The sequence below is a fragment of the Pinus tabuliformis genome, chromosome 8 (assembly GCF_031772625.1).
Source record: "Pinus tabuliformis cultivar Carrire ecotype Pingquan chromosome 8, CPIR1, whole genome shotgun sequence".
NCBI lineage: Eukaryota > Viridiplantae > Streptophyta > Pinopsida > Pinales > Pinaceae > Pinus > Pinus tabuliformis.
In genome coordinates this window covers 904,149,208-904,169,151 of record NC_142294.1, presented here as the reverse complement: position 1 = coordinate 904,169,151, position 19,944 = coordinate 904,149,208, and the positions used below count along the sequence as shown (strand labels likewise).

The following is a 19,944-nucleotide window of genomic DNA, read 5'->3' as shown; positions in this document are numbered from 1 at the left end:
TGAAATAGTCAGTTGCCGTGAGAATCCACTTATATCCATGGCTTGAGTTATCTTTGAATTCACCAATAAAATCCAAATCATCTACCACCACATTTTCTAAGGGCATGGCAACCAGATGTTGTTTTCCAGCGAAGAATTGACATGGTTGGCATTGTTTTACAAAATTCAAGGTATTAGAGAAGATGGTGGGCCGGTAGATAGTTCGGGCAACATAATGTCCCCCACAAAACCCAACATGGAACTCCTTCATCAGTTTTTCAAACTCTTCCCTACTAACACATCTGAGGATTACCCCATCAGGACTCATCCATCCAAGTCCATCTTGGGTAAGGCAGAACTTAGATGCTTTTAATCTCAAGGCTCTCCTCTTGTGGTCAAGTAGGTGAGGAGGGGTAGACAAGTTGCGTAAGTAATAAACAATATCCTTATACCATTCATCCTCTTCAAGCTCGATAGTAGTGGCACATAATTGCTCTTCCTCTCCTTCCTTAATGGCCTCATTGTTGCTTTCAGTCAGCATTTCAGCAAGACCTTGTCCCTTGATGACTTTCTTTGGACGGATGTCGAGGTCATATTCTTGCATTTTAGATACCCATTTCCCCTAGATCCAAGGCAGTCGGTTTGTGACAATACATCTTTCACAACAGGATATGGGACATATGCATACACTTTGTTATACCCAATATAAGCCCTAAAATATTTGACAGATTTGACAAGAGCATATGCTTGTTTTTCAGTGATTGTGTATCTTATCTTTGCGTCACGCAATGGTTTTCTCATGAAGGCTATGGGCCTTTCGTTCCCTTCATCATCCTTTTGCATAAGTATGCCTGCGATAGTATCTTTAGAGGCAAAGGAATAGATGATAAAATCCTTGGCGTAGTTAGGGCTAACTAGGACGGGAGCGGAGGCAATTCTTTCTTTGATTTCTTTGAAGGCTCTATCTATTGTATGATTCCATATGTAGGGAGTATCCTTTTTTAGGAGGTCATTCATGGGCTTAACAATCTCGACAAAGTTCGGTATAAACCTTCTCACAAAATTGATCTTACTGAAGAAGGATCTTATAGCATTTTGGTCTTTGGGAGGAGGGATATCCTTGATTGCTTGGATCCTTTCAGGGTCAATACTAATCCCATCCTTGGAGACCACATGCCCAAGCAATTTACCTTTGTCGACACCAAAGATCGACTTCTTGGGGTTGAGAGATATGTTGTATTGTCTACATTTCTCGAATACCTTCCTCAGGTGTTTGCAATGGTCTTTTCTCTCTTTGGAAGCAACGATCAAGTCATCTTGATAAATTTCCATGATCTTTCCAATGAGGTCCCTGAAAGCAAAATCCATGGCCCTTTGAAAGGTAGACCCAACATTGAGGAGACCAAAGGGCATCCTAAGGTACATGTATGTTCCCCATGGCGTAGTGAAGGCGGTTTTCAGGCGATCCTCTTCTTTCACAATGACTTGATTGTATTCGGAGAAACCATCCAAAAATGACAACATTTGAGACCCAGTTATTCTTTGTAGGAGGTTCTCCATGTTAGGCAAAGGGTAATTATCTTTCAAGCAACCACGATTTAGATCCCTAAAGTCAATACACATCCTAATGTTACCAGTCTTCTTGCGAGTGATCATAGGGTTGGAAATCCAAGATGAGTGTCGTATGGGAGCGATAATTCCTGTGTCAACCATTTTTTGGAGTTCCTCTTTGACCAGGGGAGCAAGCTTGGGATTTATTCGCCTCAACTTTTGTTTGACAGGTTTCACCCCTTCTTTGAGAGGAATGGTGTGTTGAATGACTTTGGGGCTATAGGCTTTTAAATCATCGTAGGACCAAGCAAAGACATCTTTGAATTCTCTTAATAGTTTCTCGAGCTCATCTCTTTCTTCTTTGGATAGATTTCTTCCAATTTTGATAATTTGAGGGGAAGTTTCGGATCCTAGGTTGAGGTCCAATGTATCAGGTGGTTCTTGGTCCTCATGCTTGGTTATGTTGATATCATTCCTATCAAAATGTTGTTCATTGATTATATCCTTATCTCTCCTGAGAGGGCCTTCGTGGTCTTGAAGGAAGTTGTTTATGTCTTGATCATTTTCAAATATGAGCCAATGGTCTTCATAATCAGGGACATAGGGTCTATGGATTGTGTCGATTATACACTTTCCTTTTTTTGAAACATCATTAGGAATGATTGAGGAAGTAGATGCAGCTATAGCTAGGGCATTGGCCATGTCATTCAGGCGTCGATCTAGAGCTCGAAAAGATAGTTCCTCAAAGTCCTTGATCATATGAACGATTCTTTCTCTATAAGGCTTCAACTTTTCGTCTTTTGTATCAAAGGTGCCCCTTACTTGCGAGATCACTAGGTCGGAGTCTCCTATTATGAGTAGCCGTTGAATTTTTCTTGACTTGGCTGCTTCAAGTCCTAATAATAGGGCCTCATATTTGGCAATATTGTTGGTGCAAGTGAATTGGAGTCTTAGGGAAAATAGTAAATGTTCTTCAGATGGGGAGATGATTACAATGCCTGCCCCTGCCCCAGATTTAGAGTGTGCTCCATCGAAATACATCACCCACAGTCCAGGAGGGGGCAGAGTGTTGGTGTGCTTGTTTTTGAAAATTCTCCACCCCCCAATTTTATCATTTTCTTCCTCTAAATCATTATCAATGTCTTGGGAGGATGCGATCATGGGGGCAAAAAATACATGTCTAGGAATAGATACATAGGAGTTTTCCTTCCAAGGGAGGTATATAATGGAGCTATCTTCGCTAATGGACAAGTTTAGATTTTCAATCAATTGCTTAGACACAATCATCCCCCATGCAGGGCTCATTTCGACTATGACTATGTTGATGGAGAATTATTTTTCTGGATATGTATGAAAAAGGCCCTTACTCCTTCCACTACTCCACATACTTTAAGCTCATCACAGTTTAGGATCATCTTAGTGGAACATTCTTTTGAGAGCTTAAGTCCAAGTTTCCTCATAATGCTTGAGGACATGATGTTAATGGGGCTACCAGAATTTAGAATACAATTTCTCAAGGTGTGACCGTTTATTCCAAAAGCAATGTAAAAGGGATCACTCATATTCAAGGCCAACCTTAGAGGGATTCTTATGGCAAGATCAGGGGGCTCCTTTTTGTGGCCCTTCTTTGTTCTTCCTTTATCTTTGGGTAATGGGTCCCTTTTGGTAAGGCAAAAATCTTCATCATCAGATGAGTTGTCTTCTTCAACTTGTAACATGTTGATGGAAGTTTGCCTCATGGCTTGATCCAGATCAAACACGATATTTTGAGCTTGGAAGAGACTAGTGGGTTTCTTGTTCCTAGAATCAAAGGCCAATTTCCCTGTGAAAGTGTTGAAGTAGGCAGCTAAGGCCACCTCTTGTAGAGGAGCTAATTCTTGGGGAATAGAATGCATAATCATGTTAAACCTGTGGTTGAATTCGACAATGGATTCATTATTACCCTTCTTTGTGGATAGGAGACCCTTGTATAGTTGGACAACGTCTTTTTTATGGTACCACCCTTTTTCGAATGCTTCAACAAACCCTTCCCATGAGGAGATGGAGGACGGGGGAAGGGAGAGGTACCATACCTGGGCCTTTCCTATTAAGGTTGTGGCAAAGGCAATCATACGACTGCATTCATTGTAAGATTCATCACATGTTTGGTACTCAAACTTTAAAAGATGTTGTTGGGGATCTTTCTCTCCAGTGAACTTAGGTCTATCAGGATCTTCAGGTAAAGAACTAAATAGGGCCCCAATCATTTTTGAAAGGTTGAGAGGAGTGAAGAACTTGTGCTTTTGTTTCAATCTATTAATCCTTTTATCAAAGAATGGAGTGTGAGGTCCTTCATCCTTTCTATGATGATAGGTGATGGTTTCAAGGTCATCCATTCTAAGGAGGATGTTTGCAGAGTCGCTAGAGGAATATTACAAGATGTTGTCAATAAGTCAGTTCCTCAATGATTCAATAGGTAGGGAGACCTTCTTCCTCCCCGACAGCGACGCCATAAATGTTACCGCTCTAGGGGAACTTCAAGGTCTAGGTTTAGGGTATATATCTTATAATGGAGGTTCCCAGGTCTTGAAATTCTTGTGAAAGCCTGGATTCCAAGTGATCCTTGAAGGATTACCTTTAATAGTGTATGGGACCACACGGGACCAAGTGGACCGGGGGGTAGGTCAAGGGGTAGGGTTTAGCAACCAATGGTATGCTTGACCTATTCTGGAGGGAGAAAATGGACCAAAGAAAGATTTTTTAATGCAAGACAATGTGAGGGTCCCAATGAGGCTACTAGCCTAAGGAAACCAAGGGCAAAATTTGATCTCGAGGCTAGGGCTTGATATATCTCAAAATCCCACTGTTGGAATTTCTTCAAAATTGGAGGGCACCTAGGAGACACACCAATGCAGTAGGGGCCAAGAGATCGATTTTTTTTGATGGGAAGTTTGCAAGATAAATGATGCCCTAGGGGACATAATGGGATATGGCTAGAATAGGAGAGGCAGTAGGATGAAAAAGGTTTAAGGTGATCACCTTAGGGTGGACCAGTGCCTAATACTTTGGGGAGATTGGAGTTAGGTAGAATTATGACTATGGAATTTTGAATTTTCTAGGTCAAGGAGGCCTCAAAGACAACTTCGCTTGGCACTAGGGCAGCAACAAAAGCAACTTCAAAGACTTTATACTTCGTTTTGCAAGATAGATGGCTTATCAAGATGAATTTTAGTAATGAAACATCCCTAGGAACATTCATTCATTATACATGGCCCATACATGAAGCATTCACTATCTAGAAACAAAATTTCCACAACTTCGCATAAAGAGATGCAACAAATAAGCCCTAGTATAGCGAAATCCCAGCAACAATGTATGTGACAAAAATAGAAAGAAAGAATAGCATTAAATTGTACTTACATGTATCAGAATATATCCAACCATGGGTGAAACTTCTAGAAGAAGACAAGGATCAAGCCAAAATGATTTGATCCATTGATTAGAATCTAATATGGGTCATTGGTTACTCAACGAGAATATTATAAGAAAAGGCTTGATGGGCATTTGGAAGATACATCGAGTGAGAGATCAGGAGATCGATTTCTCAAGACAGTAGAGCAACAGTTGCCGAAGAATAGATCGAAGTGATTTCTTGTAGTGAAGGGCAAAGATAATTTCTTGGAGGAATTTTTCCTGATCCGGAGAGTACAAGGCAGAGAGGGCAGAAAGATGTCCAGAGAGGCTGACATAGGGCCACACAGAGCTACGCTGTGGCAGCGCAAAGCTTCAGAGGGAGTCCGAAATTCTATTGAGGAACAATCAGGATCAAGTGCTGGAGCCGGGGTGTGAGACCTAGAGGATAGAGGGCCGAAGTTTCCAGCCAGTAGAGGATCAGAGGAGGTGCAACACAGTCCCAACAACAGTGACGCAGTGACTGCGTGGGTGTGACGCAATGCTGCACGGAGGCAGTGCAAAGGCTCATCTCCAACACAGATCAGTGCCAGATCTTCCAGTGACAGGGTGAGATCATCTCACTACTTTTTGTCCAGTTAGATCTCTGTATAGGATTGCCAGTTTGGGCATCCGAAGAATTGTACTCAGAAATTACTGCTTAATAATACAAACCCTCAACTGCTGCACCGATTTTCCCACATTGGGTTTTTCCAGGGACATTGGTCCAAAAATAACGGTGTCACTTGCGTGTTATATCTTTTTTGCTCAGATTCTTGTTTCCACCTATTATTTAAAGTCGTGAAGGCTGCAGTTGTATTTACTTCGATATTTACAGTAGAACACAGTAAATAACTTGCATGGATTAAAAAGTAGAAGTAATATCAGTTTGCTGCAGTAGTGATTCGGGGTCACCGAATTTTCACAAAAGATGGCCTAGAAAGCATGAAATTGAAACCAGCACTGATGTTAGTATTAAGGCAAGGGAGGAGGATGCAATCACATTAACTCAGGGACTTGCACCCAAAAGCTAGCTTAAGAGATGCATATACTGCAATGGTGTTTTGATACTGTAATTACTGAATATTTGTCTTCTATTGAACTACAGGATCTGGTTAAAACGTCATTTAGTTATGGTCTTTGCATAATTGACACAGAATAATGCTGCATGTATATTTAAAAGTTAATTTTTATGTGCACATGAATCAAGAATGGGTTCAACAATCTAATGGACAATTTCATTTACTGTGGTTTTTCTTCTTCTTTTGCACTACCTCCCTCTAATTTCTTCTTTTTCAGCCTTATTTGAAAGGAAATAAAAAAAGGAGAAAGTAAAGGGCCAAGGTAGTGTGTTGTTTGAGAAGCTCTGGTAGATTAGTCTGATGTGCTTGATAGTTTTTTCTAGGACTACAATGAATATACAATATTGCACTTTTTTCTTTCTAAACTTGCTTGGGTCATCATCTGCAGGTCTCATGAGTTCTTTCTAGGGGTTATGTAGATAGAGAGGAATTTGACTGGGGATACCTTTTGTAACTTTAGGGATTCATACTTAATATAATATAAATAATAAATATCATACAAACATTACACAATTTCATGTAAAACATTTTATAGTGCAACTTGCGGATTTGGTGCCTGGATGTTGAAAGATCTTAGAGATTTTATCTCTATCTCTACAGTTGCAGAAGGTCCAAGAAATGTGACGCCTGCAGATCTGAAGGCTTTAACTGGATTAGAAGGTAAAGAAAAAAAAATCTTCCATTCAGATTTCTAAGTAGTAAAATTATTATTTTCTCGATGATGAGATTTAGTGATCTTGTTGTGTCAGTTATACAATATATAAATATTGGACTATATTTTGGAGTAGAAACTTTGATGTATGATGTTGGTTGCTTTGATTACTTTGGGCGGTCATCACATGCATTAGTCTGTTTAATATTTTTAACCTGTATTTGTGACTGTTTGTTTACTTAGTCCTTTTGTTTTACATCTACAGCATCTAATCTTTCACCCAAAAAATGGGGTCTTTCTGGAAGCTCTGTTCCTATTTTGTTGGCTTCATTGGCTGGATTTTCATTCTTGGCGGATAATGGGATAGACTTTAGACCAAAGTTAGCAATTATATTGGGCCTAGGGCTTTTGGATTCAGTTTACCTGGGTGGTGCTGGTCTTGGTCAAGTCTTGAGTCTCTGGCCTCCTTACAGGCGGCGTGTTCTTGTTCATGAAGCAGGGCACATTCTTACAGGTATTTGACATTTCTGGAATTTTTTGTTTTCGCATATCTTTATTCCTGAAATCTAGGTGTAACATTGTATTGTGCAAAAGCAAGGTGCAGCTGGTGCTATTTTAACAAATTAATAAATAACCTCCTGGGTTAATGTAATTCAGGATGTGACAGTTCATAACATTAGTTATTTTTTGAAAGCAAGGCTCAAATGTGTCATTTCCATGTACAAAACAAGGAAAACTGAAGTCCACATGCAAGATCTCTTGGAACTGGAACTTCCTGATACTAGTGTAGGTTTAGCATTCTTTGAGGAGATTGCACCTTTCAACTGGGAAGGGATTACATCACCTGCCTAAAATCTATTCACTACTTTAGTGGACAGGTTTTGCTCAATATGAATTAGACTTTACCAATGGTTAATCTAGACACTGTTGGAGATAAGGCATCAGTGCATTTGTATGGCTGTTTACAAGTTTTATATGAAAATGTTTTAATATCAGCTTTTTGTTTTGAAAAAGGTTTAGACCAAAATATGGAGTACAACGTCTAAGGCTATTAATATCATTACTTTCCATCCCCAACAAAGCATGGGGAGAAAGCATCTCTGATTGGCCCTTACGTCAACATAGACAATGTACTTTCTAAGATGGAACTGAGAATATACCTGAATTGCTAAATCATCAATTAAGTACTACCCAAATTCCTTTTAGTGCCCTCAAATCTAATCTTCCATATTGATAAAAAAATGAATGATAAATTTGGGAGTCTATGTGTCGGCTTTAGAAAGTGTTCTTAAAAGGCTTCACAAAGAACTTAATACACCTTACACTATCAGGTGAAATAACCACTGATTAAATTAACCCATGAGGTGTAGACCAATTAGTTTGTGTGAGGTTTAGTCCCCTATCAGGTCAGAGGTTCAAATCTCATGAGAAGGGGTTGAGGATGGGAGGCACCTTTGGGGGAATTAAACTATCCCAAGGGGCGTCCAAGCTCTACCAAGCTTCACACTATCCTGGTGATAGCATCCCACTGGTGGGCAGATCGTTCTTCCATCCAACATTGGGGCTGACCCCAGCCTAGCTTGAAAAAAAAAAAGAAAAAAAAGAAAAAAACCCAGTGTTGTTAAAAGCGCGCTTTTTCGAAAAAAGTGCGCTTTTTTCGTAAAAAAAGCGTGGGGGTCCGTGGCAGCGCGATTTATAATGAAAATTTGGATTTTTTTTTGGGTCATTTGGACAGTGGGCGCGCGCGGAAGGAGGAGAAGGTGTTGGAGAAAGGAGCTGGAGGGTTTGTGAGCAAATCTAAGTGCTTGTAGGACAAATTCAAGAGGAGACCACCAATTTCACCATAAAAACGGTATGTAGATTAATTTTTTTTTGTTTTCCTTCTTTAAAAACTTTGTTTTTCATTGTTTTTTGTGGGGAAACTTCATATGGGCACCATTTTCCTTTTGTTTTCATTGTTTTTAAAGAATTTTTTGTATTTTTTCATTGATTTGGGATGGGTAAATTGGTATGACTATGGGAACCAATTTTTTATTTTTTTTTTCATTTTTTTTAAACATTGTTTATGTTTTTTCATTGTTTTTGGCATTTGCCATTTGGTTGGGTAACTTGGGTTTGGAACTTTGGATTCTGGAAATTTGTAACTTGTAATTTAAATTTTGTAAATGCTAAATTGTAATCCTAAATTCCTATTTCCTAATCCTTATTTAATATTTTCCCATAGGTTTTCAAATTCAAAATTCAAAAACAAACATGCCAAGGAAATTGGATCCTTTCTGGGAATATGGTGAACCTCATGCTCCGAATGATAGACAAAACTTGAATTGCAAGTTGTGTGGAAAGGAGATACGCGGGGGGTGTACAGGTTGAAGTTTCACCTTGCACAAATCCCTGGACATGATGTGGGGCCCTGTATAAATACAAATCCTGAATTATCCAAAGAGCCATGAGAGCATTGGGAGAATTAGAGCACACTAGAGAGGCCAAAGAAGAACTCAAAAGGCAACTAAAAAGGTCAGCTGAAGGAAGTGGGCCAAGTGGCACTGGTTCTACTGCAGCATCAGTCAATCTGGTAGCTGCATTATCATTTTTTGTTCCTCGAACCACACCTGGTTCACAACCATCTATCGGTTCAATGCTAAAAAGAACTGAAAAAGAACAAGCTGACAGGTTGATGACAAAATTTCTCCTCTGGAGTGATATTCCTTTCAGCATTGTAAGGAATAATCCATTTTTCCAACCTACTGTTGATGCTATTGCCAGTGTTGGCCCTGGGTACAAAATCCCTTCTTATCATGATTTCAGAGGCCGGCTTCTTCAAGATGAAAAGCGTGACTGCACCCAAAGATTGGAGGATTTTAGGGCATCATGGGCACAAACAGGATGCACTGTTATGTCAGATGGTTGGACTGACCAAAAGGGGAGAACCCTTATAAAATTCTTGGTTAGTTGTCCCAAGGGGACTATGTTTATCAAATCTGTTGATGCATCTCATCAAATCAAAGATGCAAAAACTTTATGTGATTTGTTGGATGTGTTTATTTTGGAGGTGGGTGAACAACATGTTGTCCAAGTCATAACGGACAGTGCTGCAAATTATGTTGCTGCTGGTAGAATGCTGATGGACAGGCATCCTACTTTATTTTGGACACCTTGTGCTGCCCATTGTATTGATTTGATGTTAGAGGACATAGGGAAAATTCCCTTTGTCAAAGATATTGTTGACTCATCAAAAAACATCACAAAATTTATATATAATCATGCATCTGTGCTTAGCTTGATGAGAAAATGCACCAACAACAAAGAGTTGGTGCGCCCCGCCATTACACGGTTTGCCACGAGTTTCATATCTCTTCAATCCCTCTTGAATTCTATGTGGGATGTGAAGAGAATGTTTCTTTTAGAGGAGTGGCGTGCTTTGCCAATGAGCCGCAAACCAGAAGGAGAGGCCGTATGCAGACTAGTTTCATACCAGGAAGACTTCTGGGCAGGAGTGCAGGAGGTGTGCGCGGTTACTGAACCTTTGGTAAAGGTTCTTCGGTTGGTTGATGGTGAGAAGCCCGCAATGGGCTATTTGTATGAAGCCATGGACAGGGCCAAAGAAGCCATTCCGGCCTACTATGATGATAAGGGAGATGATGGGTTTCAGAAACAACTCCTTCTATGGGGAGTGATTGATGAGCGATGGAACAACACACTCCATCGTCCCATTCATGCTGTTGGGCTTTTCCTGAACCCTGCATTTTCTTATGCATGTGGGTTTGATTTTGATGGTGAGATCATGGATGGATTCTTATCCTGTGTCCAGAAGATGGTGCGATCTCCAGAACAACGTATAGAGATCTCTAAACAAATTGAGACATATAAGATGGTAGGTGGCACATTTGGTTTTGAGATGGCTGTCACTGATAGGACGATTAAAATGCCAGGTATTTTTTAGTTTGTAACTTTGTTTCAAATTTCATTGTTTCTTCAAATTCCATTTTTTTCTTATGTTTATTTATATTTGTAATTTTGTTGTAGATGCATGGTGGAAGATGTATGGTGGCAGAGTACCCCTTTTGCAAAAGCTTGCCATACGCATCCTCAGCCAAACATGCAGCTCCTCAGGATGTGAGCGCAACTGGAGTGTATTTGAAAAAATACACAACAAGAAGCGCAACAGGTTAACACTTAAACATTTAAAATATTGCAAATTTCCAAATAAATTTTTGAATTCATTAAACAATATTTTTTTTATAATATTAATTATTAATTATTATTTCATGATCTTTGTACAGGTTGGAGTCCCAGCGACTTAATGACATGGTCTACGTCTACTACAATCTTCGATTGTGGGTGAGGCAACTTGAGAGGACACCTGATGTGGATGCCATCTCATTGGATGGGATTGACACCACTGCTGCATGGAGGGTTGAGGCCGAGAGGCCTCTCATGGATTCTACTGATGATTGGTTAGTGCAGGATGAGGGGGAGGAGGAGGAGGAGGAGGAGCAGGTGGAGGAGGAGGAGCAGGAGGAGGAGGTGACACCGCCTACCCAGGCTACCACTAGGACCAGTAGAGGACGTGGTCTACCTCCTGTAGCTCATACTTCTAGTTCTTCAGCTTCTAGAGCACATCAGACTCCATTGCCATTTCCACCAGCACAGGCACCAGCATCTACATCTAGAGGGAAAGAGAAAGCTGTGACATTTTCTCGCAAGAAGGGCAGAGGAAATCAATAGGATTAGACTTTCATTTTATTGTATATGAGTCTATGACATTAGGACATGATGAGATACATTATCATATTTTTTGTTGATATTTTGAGGCTGAGCTGGGACTCAGGAGTCAGGACTTACTATTCAGGACATGATTCAATGTTATGTGTGATTTTAGCGCTAGAAATGATATTAAACATCTTATATATTAGTTTTCTTATCATATTTATGTGTCAATGTATTTATTTTATGTTGTAGATGGTTTAGATATTAAAAAAATGAAAAAAAAATGAAAAAAAATGAATATTTTTGTACCAAACGCTTTTTCCCGCTTTTTCTGATTTTTTTTCGCTTCATTCCCGGCATCGATTTAATCCCGCTCGCGCTTTTAACAACATTGAAAAAACCCAACATGATTAAATTATTAAACAATGAAATTCTAAAATATTCAACTCTCATTGATTTGAGTCTTTCGTAATTTTGACCTTGCAAGACTGTAAAGGCCTGTGGAAAGAAAGTCATAAGTTGCATAAAAGTAGAGGATGTTGTGACAAAGACATAAAAGTTGCTGTTGGCATGATGTTTGCTTTCCTTGTAGCAGTCAAGTTGTGGAAGAAGGGCCCCCATACGAGTAGGTTGCAGGTCCAAAAAGCGTTGTAGTTGTAGACAAGCTATGATGCCAGTAAGCTGCAGAACTCACTAGTGAAGGTTGCAATGTTGTGGAATCTTTACAAGGTAAATCTGCAAGCAAAACCTATTGGGGCAAGGTTGTGGAGCAACCAAGATGGTCGTGTTACCCCTCATTTCAATAGGGGTACATATGGTCTTTTCTTCACCTTTCATAACACCATTGTAACTCCAAAGGATGCAAGTTAAAGCCTTGTAGGCCTTGTGAAGATTTTGTATTAAGCAGAAAAGTAGAGGATGTTGTGACAAAAACATAAAAGTTGCTTTTGGCATGATGTTTTCTTTCCTTGTAGGAGTCAAGTTGTGGAAAAACGACTCCTGTATGAATAGGTTGCAGGTCCAAAAATGGTTTTCAAGAAATCTCATTGATTTGAGTCTTATTCGTAATTTTGAACTTGCAAGCCTGTAAAGGTGTGCAGAAAGAAAGTCATAAATTGCATAAAAGTAGAGGATGTTGTGACAAAAACATAAAATTTGTTGTTGGCATGATGTTTGCTTTCATTGTAGGAGTCAAGTTGTGGAAGAAGAGGCCCTATTACCCACCCAAAGTGGGTGACGGTTGACCCCATAGGAGAATTTTTCCCCTCCCATCTCTTCCTGTCGGCAACCAGCAGCCCCTGACAGCCACTAGTAGCCGATGATAATGTGCCATTCATTTCTCCACCACCTGCATCAATCATATGTTTCCTCGCCCATTTGGCAAGAGCACATGTTGGAAGGTGGGCTTCCGATCAAAAGGTACTTTATTCATTTTGCAATTGGGTGCTTATGCTTGTTGTATTTTGGGCATTTGACATGGATTATGGGGTAACCTGGAAGGAAAAGGGGTTTTGACCGTCATCTTGTTCCCTCACCTTAAATGGGGGGGTTAATTTTTCATCCTAGTCCAGTGGGACCTCCCCTAATGGCCCAATGGGTATAGGAGGGGCACTACTTGGGAAACCCCGATTGAGATAACATAGTCCCATCTCTCCCTATTCCATACTTACCACTTTCCATCTTACATTACAAGCTCCATATTCCACCTCCCTTCCTTGGGTTTAACTGGCCATTGGTTCTCTGAGATCTTACACCATACATCCCCATACCTGGGTAGGGCCTAGAACTTAGCCCTAGGAGGTTGATGCAACTAAAAGAACAAGAAAAATCATATGATGGCCATAAATAAAAAACAAAAGAAGATCAAAATGCAAAAGATAGTTGGGACGTACACATTAGCATTCGGGCAAAAGCCTAGCATGAGCTCTACCTTACCCATTATGGTCATCATCCAGTTCTTAAGCACATGTTACTCTTCATATTATGAAAAAAAACCCTTGCATGTCCCAACCCTTGGTGGGCAATGAGATGCCTCACCATTAAGGGGTAATAACTATTATACATCATACAAAGCAAGCTCTAACCCTTTGAGGTATGAGCAACAATACAAAGAAACATCAAGAAAAAGTAAAAGGCGCACAAGAGGGGTGGAAAAACAAAGGTTGAGTTGGTAACTCATGCATCCATGATTGCTCCCTTCCCACATCTGTAAGCTCAGGATGAAGAGCCCATCATAGTTAGTCCCTTTGACCATGGCATTTGGCCACAAAGTCTTCTCCCCTCTATTTCATCATTACTCATATGACACCTATCAATTGAAGGGTGGACCAAGGACATGTCATTTCCCCTTAGAGGCTGGAAACACCTAATAGGGTGGTCTATTAGCACTCCTACCTAGGGAGGTAACACTATTATGAGTTCAAAGCCTTAATTTTGGAAGGGAAGCTTTATTTGAAGTGTCAAATTGCCCATTACTTTCAAGCTTGGTTCACTTAGATGCAAAAATGATTAAATGTACCTGATGATGTAGTTGCTAGCATTGGATATCGTGTCTAATTTCTAGGTGGTTCCACAACCATGGCTTGGGCAACTTAACTAGGGCTCAACTCTTTTAGAGGAACACATTGACACCCACAGGTGAGGCGTTGAGAGCCATGGGTCTTGTTACCACACAATCTAGTAAGGGTCCTAGGAGGGGTTCATAAGGGACAACTACTAGTCCAAATGGAAACAATGGGACAAGGACCCACAATCACTTGAGTTAATGTCCCCTGCTCTTTACAAACTTTCACCGATGGGAGGAGTCCCGGTATGATGGAAATCATTAGAATGATGAGGTCAATAGCAATGTACAATGTGATTTTCAAAGCCCATTCAGAGGAGAGGCTCAAGTAATGGCTTGCTTGCTTTAAAAGCAAGAGAAGGGCTCTCCAAGAAAGACTTATTAATAAGAGGCCTAGACCTAGGTGAAAGGGTATTCAACACAAGGAATGTACCTAGATCAAGGATTCCTAGAAAAGGGAAAGGACCTCTCTTAGGGTTTGTGAGATAACAAGCATGCAAAGGTTTGGGACTACAAGAGAGACTTAAGGGATCCGAGCAAAACCTAGGGTTCAAGATGATTATCAACAATACGATTAGGTCCAGCAAAGATGAGAAGAAGGGTCAATGAGAGATGAACTTCGTTTGAGTTTTAAAGTGCAAATGACCCTAGAAATGCCACTAACCAAGGAAGGTAAACAATAAAGACAGTTTTGGAGCTAGGGCTTGACATTTCTCTCAAACTAGCCGTGGGAATTGCTTGAAACTTTGAGGGCACCTGGAGGAAATGACATCACAGTAGTGTACCAATTTGCTCCCTACGGAGATGCCTCCAATGCAATTCGTGCTAGGGCTTAGTTGGCCTTCCAGGGTTAGGGCCGAAAATAGGAAAAGAGGAAGGAAAAGGTTCAAGGAAGGGTGACCACCAAGGAAATTGACTATTGCTTGTACCATTGGGAGAATGGAGTCATGGGTGCTTATGGTAGGTTAAATTGACCTTCAACAAGGCTAAAAGAGGAAGCCCTAAAAGAGGAAGCACTTACTAGACAATATGAAGTATATCCATCCATCAACAATGCATTTAGAAGCTCCAAAAAGAGAGCAATATATCCATAAATCAAAATGCATCCAAAAAAAATCCAAATTCTCTCCAAAATTTGCAGGCTGAAATCCTCTAATGAGGCTAGCGAAAATCCCAAGTGTGATGAGGAACTACAAATGATGTAATGTTCCTAAGTAGGAATACAAGTGATATAAAGCAAATAAAACTGTGCAACAAAATATAAAAATGAAATACACATTAAACACCCATGGAAATGTTGCAAACAAGGAACTGCTGAGCCATATTATTAGAATTCTGCAAGTAAAATACAATATATATCGGAATGGTGCACCTGGGCTTGTCCTAATGGACAAGCTTGACAAAACCCATGTGAGAAAATGTTGAACTGAAGGCTGCTACAACTGCTGCACCAAACTGAATTGCGCTGCCCCAGAAAACTGCTTTGTCTGTTGACTTCGAAGGGTTGGAATCACTGCTTCCTGTGCTCATAAAATTATGAGATTTCAGCGCCTTGCTTGTTGGCCTAAACCCAAAAAAAACCCACGAAGGAATTGGCCAAATGTTGACCTCAGAATTTTGGCTCAAATTCCCCTTAACTCCTCTAGCTGCTGGCTGAGTTGGGACCCCTGTTTGACCCCTTAGATCTGCCCATAAAGTTCTATAAAATTAGGAGTGTGATCCTTGCCCAAAACCCAAGAAAACTTAGAAAGGGTTTCCCTTGGTTCCAACCTTCAAAAATTGACCTTTCACAGCTTGGCCCTCCTCTAATTTCGAATTCTATTGCTGTGACTGATCTTGTCAATCTCTGCTCTCCCAACTCCAACAATCCTCCTCAAATGGCCCTCCAAGTGATCTCCTACTTCTCCCGGCCAACTCCAACTCTACAATTCCTTCCTCCAACTCCCACGTGAGCCTAGTGGTGGCTCTCTGCGCAGGCCCCGGGTAACTGTAAATTGAACTGCTGGGATCCTGGCTCTGTTGGCTCCAAAACTCACAAGAAAGGCTGACCCTTTGTTGCTCTCCCAATCCTCTAACTCTCCTGACAAATGTTTTATCACTGATAGCTCCAAACTCCCCCTGCGTATTCTCCAGCTAGCCAGAAATACGCACTCCCTATTGTGGCTGAATGGTAGTGCTGTACACACTCCCAAAACTCTTGAAATACTTATGGAACTGCCTCTCTAGGGCGGGCACGAATGGTCCCTCGACGTAGAGGTTGAATCTCCCACTTGAGAGATTCGTGGCTAAACAGCCGGTTGACTCAGCTAAACAGTAGAGCAAACAGTGAAGTAATTTTGATTGCAAGGTGTAAGAATGAATCCAAATGAGAGCTCTCTCCTCCTTTTATCTTTGTGGGCCTTCCTTGCCTCATGTGGGCCCCTCCATCTAGTACTTCAAATTCGCTCCAAACCATTCGAATGGCCTTGTTCGAATTCCCACGTGAGTGGCCCCCACCTTCCACTAACAACCAAATTAAGTCGAATTTCCTCCTAAGTTCCTAAGTCGAAAATGCTGGGTTCTTTCCCTTAGCCAAAATTGTGCAAAAATGTGTGGAAACACCCTGTTACAAATGTGTTTGAGAAGGGACATGACAAATGATGTCTCATCAACATATATGAGCCTCTCACAAGTTCAATGGTCTAATTTAGCTTAATTAGCCCTTAATTAATATTTTAATGTGCAAATGACAACTAATTTGGTGACAAGCCCACCAAATAGCTCCAAAAGTAAATGACAAGCCTCTCAAGTGGGCTGAAATGATATAACAATAGCTAATAGGGCTGTTGGAAGGCCAAAGCAAGTCCCTCATGTGCAATAATGAATAGTAGGGTTCCAATAACAATCACAAAGGGGGTGGACCCTTAATCTCTTAGCAAATAACCCGTGGTGCTCCCAAGTGGCTGTGGGGGCACAAAGAATGGCCTCATGGGTCTCCAACTGAATCAAGTAAGCCCATGCTCCATCTATAAGAGCTGTGTAATGTCCCAAATGAGAAAAATTTGGAACAGGCACTTCACATAAAACCATCATGCATTTACCAGAAGATTGCCATGTAAAACCCAAACCATAAATTTATAAATTGCATAAAATCTCATTAAAAATCACAACACGAGGAACAATGAGAAATGCAGCAACCAAAATCCAGCTTTATTATATATAGATAGATGCCAATACAATCGCTGGGAATGACCCTCTGGTCTCCAAACTAAAATAGAAAAACAATCACTACACCTGTGGATTCTGAATGAATCCACCAAGGGGAGATGGGTGCTCGCCCAATCTCTCTATATCACCCGAGGGTTTTCGTCCTGGGGCTACCAATGGAGTAGAGAACTGGGTCCTCAACCTCTCATACAAGAAACAATATCAAAACCAAGATGTCCTCCAATGGCCTCCTCCTCCTCTTTTATAGATCTGATGGACCCCTCTAGAATCTTCTATTTTATTATTATTTTAATCATGGAGCACTTTTCCCTCTTTTATTTTAATTAAAATATTCCTTTTTAATGCGGGAAAAGGGTAAATTGGCCACCATGTCTCCTCAGGTCACTGAAACTCCCATCCGAAAGTCCCATCATATGGATCTTCTCGTTCTGGTTCCAACGAGCTATTACACTGAGGTGTTCCATCAATTAATATCCCCAGAATGCCACCTCGAGCATAATTAATTAAGTTATGCCCAATAATAACACTGATTTTTTGAAAGTTGTCGGAATGTAACGAAACGAAAGGCAAACTGTACTGATGATGGAATGTGCCATCAAATCCCATAAAAACATCTCAAAACTCCATCGGGACCCCTGATGACATAAACCTGCTCCACTGACTTGGCCATCCCCTGTCCTGGAAATTCACCTTGGCTGTACTATGAAGAAGAATAAAAATGGGGACATGACAAGCTGGAACAATGATGCAAGCCCTCCCTTATCTCCCTAGGTAAGACAAAACCCCATCTGGGCCCCGGATCAACTGCCAAGTGTGTAGCCGACTGGGCAATGTGGTCCAAGTTCATAATCATCATCCAATAACTAGGACACGATCAAGCAATAGGTGGTGTTGAAGGATCCCATGGCGTGGCTATCTGCTCTGCTATAGTGGAGGCCCATGGCTCTCAGAGCTCACCCTACAAGTGCCATCATGACCCTCGTGGATCCCGTATAGGGAGACCAAACCCCGAGATGAAGACCCAATTGGAATCCCATATAAAATCCAATGCATCTCCTTACCTTCTAGTACAGCAATTCATCAGTGCAATTGAGCAAATGAGCTTACAAATCATGGAACCAAGTGGGCACTTCACAGTGGCATGCCCTTCCATAATGGGCTTTAGAATGTACAGGTGTCTCTAGGCTCAAGAAGGAGGTTAATCAAGGACCCTATTAGGTGGTTTCAACCTCTAAGGGAGTGATAGGTCCATGGTACATCCGTCAGATTGTAGGTGTCCTATGAAATAATGATGGAATAGAGTGGGGCAACAGGGAAGGCTCCAAGCCACATGCCATGGTACAAGGGTAACTATAAAGAGGGAGGCCCACACTTGGGTGTATAGATGTAGGAGGGAGCAATCATGGTACATGAGTTACCCTAACCTTTGTTTTTCCACCCTTCTTCATATGCCTTTTGCTTTTTATTGATTTTTCTTTCTTTTAATTGCTCGGGGTTCCAGGGAATGAGAGCATGATGTGAATGATATAGCAATGGATACCCCCTCTGGGTGTTAGGTCCCTATACTACTAGTGTAACCCCGTATTGTTATTAGTACAACCCCCTTATTATATTGTTGTGCCCATGTAGTCCCCATATTGTTATTATTGTGCCCCATAGAAGCCCACTATTGTTATTATTGTGCCCTTACATTATTATTGATATGTCGGCTTTGATTATATTATGACCCCTTAGACTCCTATATATAGAAAGGAGGTATTGTCATTTGTATGATCCAAGAATTGTTCATTTGTGTAATGTAAAGGAGGTTGCCCCCTCGAAGAGGCTTATTTCTAAGGCGTTGATCTATACGTTCTATCTTTTTGTGAGCTGGTTTCATAACATTTGGTATCGGAGCTTTGGATTCTAGGGTTTTTCCAGAGCCCCGAATTATAACATTTGGTATCAGAGCATGTTAGGTCCCTATACTACTAGTGTAACCCCTTATTGTTATTAGTACAACCCCCTTATTATATTGTTGTGCCCGTGTAGTCCCCATATTGTTATTATTGTGCCCTTACATTATTATTGTTATGTCGGCTCTGATTATATTATGACCCCTTAGACTCCTATATATAGAAAGGAGGTATTGTCATTTGTATGATCCAAGAATTGTTCATTTGTGTAATGTAAAGGAGGTTGCCCCCTTGAAGAGGCTTATTTCTAAGGCGTTGATCTATCTTTTCTATCTTTTTGTGAGCTAGTTTCATAACACTGGGTAGGGCAATTTATTGTCCACCAAGGATTGGGACAGTCATGGGTTCCTCATTGATGCAAGGGGTTCACATAAGGGGTCCTAGGCGTTGAGAAATCTAAGGGTAGCTAGATTAGGTGATTTCTCTTACTTTGATAACTGCTTGTGATTTGTTTTACTTTAACTTAATTGGCTTCTTCTTTCACTTGATTATAATTAGTGTTCTTATCATCAAACAACTACCACACCATAGAGAACAATGAGACGAGAGGACACAAGATATAGGCTATCAGCCAGGGCCAAAACCTCTCCTCTTGAGAGGAAAACTTGCAAGAACTCTTTTCTTCTTATAGAACTTCAAATGATGAATTCCAAAACGTAGGACCCTTGACCAAGACCCCTCTAAGACCAAGTCAAATCACTTCTTTCATAAACTCTTCTTCCATAAAGTCAACACTAGTCAAATTTGTTGCAACACTTCAAACTTCAGCTTCTCCTCAAAATTTTGGCAAGCTGCTTCAGGACTGAGATCTTCGGCCCT

General features: G+C 40.7%; 2 protein-coding genes across 4 annotated transcripts in view; both read left to right on the top strand.

The window, feature by feature from the left end:
- The window catches only part of LOC149238467 (ATP-dependent zinc metalloprotease), a 216,115-nt gene that overhangs the window by 19,317 nt on the left and 176,854 nt on the right, over positions 1–19,944 (top strand). For 2 of the 3 annotated variants that reach the window (XM_089373041.1, XM_089373038.1), the window contains exons 2-3: positions 6,642–6,701; positions 6,959–7,207. In XM_089373041.1, coding sequence (XP_089229167.1) covers positions 6,642–6,701; positions 6,959–7,207 — 309 coding nt within the window. The remainder of the gene's footprint in view (positions 1–6,641; positions 6,702–6,958; positions 7,208–19,944) is intronic. The other variant, XM_089373040.1, reaches the window with a different exon arrangement.
- Positions 10,729–11,569, top strand: LOC149238468 (uncharacterized). The gene is made up of 2 exons (XM_089366983.1): positions 10,729–10,858; positions 10,974–11,569. The coding sequence occupies exons 1-2, from the start codon at positions 10,731–10,733 to the stop codon at positions 11,416–11,418; spliced, it is 573 nt and encodes a 190-aa protein (XP_089223109.1). The 5' UTR covers positions 10,729–10,730; the 3' UTR covers positions 11,419–11,569.

Excerpts from the sequence above, each read along its gene's own strand:
- LOC149238468 (XM_089366983.1), top strand. The coding sequence starts at position 10,731 with ATGTATGGTGGCAGAGTACCCCTTTTGCAAAAGCTTGCCATACGCATC. Across the intron at positions 10,859-10,973 it reads CACAACAAGAAGCGCAACAG|GTTGGAGTCCCAGCGACTTA; the intron begins GTTAACACTTAA and ends ATCTTTGTACAG.